The following is a 6491-nucleotide window of genomic DNA, read 5'->3' on the forward strand; positions in this document are numbered from 1 at the left end:
AGAGAGAGAGAATAGAGCATTTGCGGGAAGTGGCATGATGGTAAACTACCATTTTTTTAACATGTACAAGAGAGAAAGCTGTAGGAACCAAGCGCCATCTGGTGGCAGTAACACCACAGACTATACAGTGTAACAAAAAAAAGAGAAATTGATAATCTGCCTTGATTGACAGTAAAATGCTACTGGTTTAATAGATGCATTGAGAAATGTTTGAAATTAAAGTAGGTGCATTAGGATACCTCGTGCATTGTGAGCAGGTAGTTCAGAATACTCTGCAGTTCATCTTCCTTCACGTCGTGATCCTACATTTACAAAACACACAAGCATTACCTGGACTGCACTTATGGATTTGTTTTATTCAAATTGTATGTATGTTATGGCCACACTAGTGTACCTTCATGATAAGTTGTTTGACAAACAGCAGCAGGAATGCTCGGAGAGAGTGAATCTCCTTTTGATTGGGTCTTGGCCCATCTGATGCAGGATATCAAGCAAACAAAAAGTCACATAAATAATATTCCATGGGCCTAGATTGTGATAATACTAATCCATTTTCTTTATGTTTTTTGTTTGTTTGTTTTTGTTCTGGGTCCTAAAGGAAAATTAGTCTGTAATTTACAAATTTGATCCTTTATAACAAGCAAAATGAAGAGAATATTTCACTCAATGTAATCTTAATTTCATGTAATGAGATTTGAATGACACAAGAAAGAAAGCAGTCTACTGTGGAAATTAGACACGAAACACATTGAAAGATAAATTGCTCAGTTATCATGGAATGGGATGCTTTCCCACAGCATGTTGAGCGCAAACCTGCAGTGCCCTTTTTATCTAGAAAGACTATTTTCAAGACAGGATATTTACAATGACAGTATGTTTTATAACCAATATAAGGAATGACAATGAATCATATTTAATGATTATTAAAAATAATGAAATATTAAATGCATTACAAATATTAAGTTGCAGCAGGACTCAAGCCCATCAAATTAGTAGTATTAGTATAAGCTAATGATCTTATACTAATACTGTATAATTTAATTTATAACTATAATTTGCACCATAAATAAACTGTATTAAATGTAAAAAATAGAAGATGTTTTATTACTATTCCCAGACTTTTAGACACCACTGTAGCGTCACATGGACATTTTCTGACCCTTATTCCCTAATCTCATGACATGTTGAGAAGTTGGTTTAGTTTTGCAGCAGACTGCTCTCTTACCAAGACCCTTGGGCGTGATTCCGCTGCGGTCCAGTGGGTTTACAACCCAGTAGAAATATTTGAGTGTGTGCATGATTTGCAGTACAGTTCCAACTCTGCGGATGGCGTTGTAGATGGTGACAGTGCTGATGAATTCTGTGGCCAGGTAGGTGTAGAGAAGCAGCTGTACCTGTTGAGGGCAGCAAATTAGTTTCAACCACCAATGAAAAGTCACATTTGAGAGAACAAAGAATTGGTAAACTATAAAGTTAGCATGATGCAGCAGCGTCAGTTTTTGTAAATGTGTAAGATACCTTAGCTGAGGCATGAATCCAGATGGTAGGGTTGAAGAGGATGTGGTCACACAGCTGTTTCAAGAGCAAAACTCCAGTAGGAAGGTTGCTAAGATAACGGGCGAAGGCAAGGACAATGTCTAGCACAGGTCGTGTCACATGTACTTTGGAAGACTGAGAAGAAAATATAAACATGAAATCAAAATCAATAAAACGAAGTTGATAAACAAAAACAAATTATCAAAAAATGTGAAAGACAGACAGAAATAGAATTTGCAGATTTTTATGAAGCTGTCAGGTTTTGCAAGCTGTTGTAGCTGTGTTTCTAATGTTCCTTAAAACACCTGGGCTGATTGCCAACGTGCAGATGACTCACTGTCCTAACAATCACAAGAGAATCCTTTTACTTTTTTAGACTTAAAGATGCAGCATAGGACAATTACTGTATATTCTGGATATTAACCAAACAGTTAAAAGGCTCTATTTAACTTCTCTGTTGTTCAGTAGGGCTGTGCCGGTCAGCACAATTGTACGACAAAAACATTTTTGTGCATGTGAAAGTTGCTGTTTTGGGTCGATATACGTTTAATTTTATTTACTGCTATTTTACATTACTTTGGAATGTAGTAATAAAATGTGACTTCTACTAACTTGTCTGTTTTTTTTGTTGTTTTTTGTTTTTTGTTCTCACAGCAATGCAATTCTGACCTGGTGTGACATATTCAGATGCAACTTATTTTCTAAAATTGCAGTGCACAAGTTTTTCAATCTTCATTTTACCGGTTTGGTCTCTTGTGACTGAAATCTCTTTGTTAAGAGAGCCAAAACAGTAGCAATATTACAGCAATAAAAAAATATAACACAAGGGGCAATATAAACAATTTCACTGAAAAATAAAACATACTGTAGTGTTTCATACATTAAGATGTACCAATGGAACAACCAACATGTTGTTGGAGAGGGACAATCAACCTTTGCATGAATCTCTTAATTCAGTAATAAATCTCAACACTCCATTATAACCATCTGTAACAAAGAGGCACTAGCATTCCTATATAATCCTGTATAACATATTACCACGGCCAAGTGCTGCTAAATCAGTAGTAGCATTTATTTTGGCAACAAAAGAAAAAAGGGGGGAAAATGTAGGGGAAAAATAAAATGTGACTCTTACTAAAATTAAATATTTACCTGCAGTTTAAATATTGAATAAATCATTTAGACTTTGTTCAAATTACCGTTTTCATTTTCACTGGATTTAGAACTAATTTAAAATTTCTAAGTTGGGTTTCTATAGTTACAAAAGCAACTTAATCATGTCAAAAGCTTTTAACATTTGCACATTTTAGGGCCTTCAGATACAGACTTGCATATATATATATATATATATATATATATATATATATAAAAGCTTTGAACATTTAAGAAGACAGTTTTCTCCTTTTTTCTTATGTTACAGCATTAGCAGGATTTAAACTGCCTTTGGATGCACATGTTCAACATACTCAATGCATAAAGTTATATTCGTGTTTGGCACTTACCTTCTCCAGTGCGTAACCGATGACAAGAAAGCCCTTGCAGGCCAGCACCTGCTCTTGCATAGCTACAGAGCCCTTCAGCAGCTCCATCACAAATGACAGTAGTGTGCAACTGAGAAAAAAAAACATTCAACAGGTGAGCTTCAGTAGAGAAAGACTGAGCAGAACTAACAACAAAAAGATAAATAACATATAGACCTGATCTAGTTCAAGTAAGACAGCGACCAGAGGCTGTCAAAATTCAAATAAATGAAAATGTCCATAAAACAAGTCTTCATGAACAGGCTGAAAAGTTTAAATACTTTCAAACTTGGTGTTTCATCACTGATGACAAACACTGGTTTTGGCGTTTAAGTTTGTTGTAATTTTCCCCTCTATTTAGATAGGACAGTAATTAGATTGGGAGAGTGGGAGCGCAAAGTGGGCGAGTATCTGGCTCACACGACATGCCATGTTTCAAAGTTTAAATGAGATTTAGATACGATGGGGGAAAAGATCATCAAATGTTCGACTTTTATAGGTCTTTTGCATGGAACCAGCTTGAACATTCTGCAAAAGATCTTTTTTTGTGTTCTATTGCGAAAGTCCTAAATTTTCACTAGGCCTGTCAATTTAGCACATTAATTTGGTTCAATTAACTATCAAAAAATAACACATAATTAAAAATTAACAAATTTAACTTGTATGCCATCTTACACTGCATGCAGTTGCTGACAAACAACATGCAGGATGATGATGATGCACCTTAAGGGGATTTGTCTTAGATTTATATCATTTGATATAGTTTAGCAATATCACATCAGCAAGAGTGCTGTTTTTCCTTAATATCTGCACAATACCTACCTATTACATTTTAGATACAATATTGTCAGTATTGTCTGTTTTTGTTTAATTTTTCCAACAAAAACAGTTCCAAAAAAAGCCACTGCAGAACTGTTGTGTCTCCAAGAAACACACAACAGTGTTTTGTTACTGAATGAATCTATGCATTTGAATGTATCGAGTGGGTCAATGATTCAGTGACCCGTCCATAAAGACAGTCACTTGCTTCGTTTCTGAATGAATCAGCCATTTGAAGGAATTGGTTGAATGACTCACTCATTAAGACAGTGACTTGCCGCCACCTACTGGCGGTTTTAGTTTCATATTTAGAGGATCATTTCATTTTTTTTTTTTTTATCATTTCACGTTTCAAGATTATTTTTTATTTTCAAAACCATTAACGCACATTTTAAACCCATTAGTCTCACAGCATTATTTATGCAATTCAAATTGCAGTGTAAATGTTCATGCCAGCTATGTCTGTAAATATACCTAAATACCACTTCAGATGCAGCATCTGAACAATGGTATGACCACAGTGTAGGCTTAAATGTTTGTGTAATAAATTATTTAATGTAAAAAAAAAAAAAAACGTTTTTGTAATATCTATTCAATGCTTTTCTCATCTAACACAATAATGGGGGGAGTAATATTTTTGGGGGGAGTAATCTCTTATCTCTTAGTAATCCCTAATATGTCACAGGTCAAATGAGATAAAGAATAATATGTATTATTATAAATAGCTGCTCCAAAGTGATGATGCAAAAATATTTTGCTGTTGTCGTCAATACAACTGATCAAACTGGTCATAATGATAATGGGAAAGAAAAAAAAACTATTCAAATTCTTGACTGAGGTATTTGTACTCCAGGTTACACTCATTTGTTAGTACTACAGCCAATCATGGTTAAATTTTTAACTTTGTATTGGCTCCTAGTCAATGGTGTCCACACAAAATAACAGTGAATGACACTGAGCACTGACCTCTCGAGGACCAAACCCTACAGCCAAAAACAGACTAATGGTTTGTGTACCATGAGAAAACATCTCCTTAAAAAGCTGCTAGTGTGAGTCTACTGGGTTTAGCAACTCTAGGACAGACAATATTAACTTCATTTTCAGTTTTTCCTGGCCAGGCTAAAACTGAGAAGAGCTCAATCTTTTTTCCCCACTGAGAATCCCTTTCCTAATTTTCATTCTGCCCCCAGGCAGAGTTGGAGTTCTCACCAGACGGAGGTGTCCAGCTCGTCACCGCTGTGCTGGAGGAAATCCAGCTGTGCAAACAGGGGGAAAAGGACCTGAACTCCTCCAATAGAATGGATGGCACTCTGAACCGAGTGTGTCACCACAGCTTTGACGTCCTGAAACACAGAAAGGCTTGATGTTGGATTTGTTTTGTAATTTTATGTTGTATTACGTCGTCATGTTGTGTAACACAGACACCCTCTGGTCAACACAATTCATATTATTGTCATCTTCCTATTGTTCTGCAACAACTACTCCTGAATGAGAAGGTTATTTCCTAAATCTGTGCTCTGTATGCATGAAGATGGCGAGGTGGGTATAATTAAATACAGAAAGACAGCTGTGAGGTCCTTCTTAATGTGCCTCTAATCAGACCAGTGCTCTCCCAGATGGCACATCCATAAAACCACTGTCAGAGAGATCTGTTCAGCATGTGAAGACGCCATCAGAACTTAAGAAGCCTTTATTAACTAAAAAAAAAACAGAGAATTAAGCGAAATTATTGTTCCTATTGGTCATTTTCTAGAATATATCCTATTATTCAGTTATGAAGTCCAGGGCTTGACAACATATATTTTTCAGTTGAGATTTGTACTTATCCTGCAAATGTTTTTGTTTATGCAACACAATATTAATAATTCAAGTAATAATAACAAATAATAATAATAATAATTATTATTATTATTTATTGTCGAATAATTTTTCATTTATTATTAATTAAATTAACAACTGTTGTTTAGAATATCTATTAAATATTATTTTATCATTTCTTAGGTTTTAATTAAGCAATACATTCATAAACACACTTCTGCTGTGAAACAACTGTGCACTGGGAATAAAATAATATTTAACTTTAAAAACCATTCTGATGCTTTCCAGACTCATTTATGTTATCCTGTTATATAACTTTATCTTGAGACATACTTAAATCAGAAGAAATTAAAAGGCATTCCAAATGCATCACACACAACCAAATGTTTATGCTTGCAAGACATTAAAACTAGTGCTGTCAATCAATTAAAAAAATAACTATTGAACTGCACATTGTTTTCTGAAATTAATCGCTATTAATTGTGATTAATCCTACCTAATATTAAAGTTTTTAAATATACTTTTATATTACAATTAGGGATGTCAATTTCCGTCGTTTAAATTAACGATCAATTAATCGATTAATCGTTAACCTTAATGCTGCAAAATGCGTCTATGCAGCCCGGCATGACAGGATGTGCAAAAGTTACTCAAAAAAAAACCCCGCTTTCTCACCCGATTTAAAGGGGATTTAGTCTGAATAAAATGCTAGTAGCAGGATTGTAAAATGAATAGATGTGATTATGATCATTTGATAAAATGAAGAGAGCTCGTTTGAGATCATTTTACTTTGTTGAC

The 6491-nt window shown here is 34.6% G+C and overlaps 1 protein-coding gene across 1 annotated transcript in view; it reads right to left on the reverse strand.

Annotated features, from left to right (window-relative positions):
- The window catches only part of lrba (LPS-responsive vesicle trafficking, beach and anchor containing), a 316503-nt gene that overhangs the window by 229371 nt on the left and 80641 nt on the right, over positions 1-6491 (reverse strand). Inside the window, exons 10-15 of the mRNA XM_016559864.1 lie at positions 5085-5218; positions 3039-3147; positions 1519-1671; positions 1226-1394; positions 395-474; positions 240-302 (exon numbers count right to left, since the gene is read on the reverse strand). Of these exons, the coding sequence (XP_016415350.1) occupies positions 240-302; positions 395-474; positions 1226-1394; positions 1519-1671; positions 3039-3147; positions 5085-5218 (708 nt within the window). The remainder of the gene's footprint in view (positions 1-239; positions 303-394; positions 475-1225; positions 1395-1518; positions 1672-3038; positions 3148-5084; positions 5219-6491) is intronic.

This window comes from Sinocyclocheilus rhinocerous, unplaced genomic scaffold, assembly GCF_001515625.1.
Source record: "Sinocyclocheilus rhinocerous isolate Xijiao unplaced genomic scaffold, SAMN03320098_v1.1 scaffold1129, whole genome shotgun sequence".
NCBI lineage: Eukaryota > Metazoa > Chordata > Actinopteri > Cypriniformes > Cyprinidae > Sinocyclocheilus > Sinocyclocheilus rhinocerous.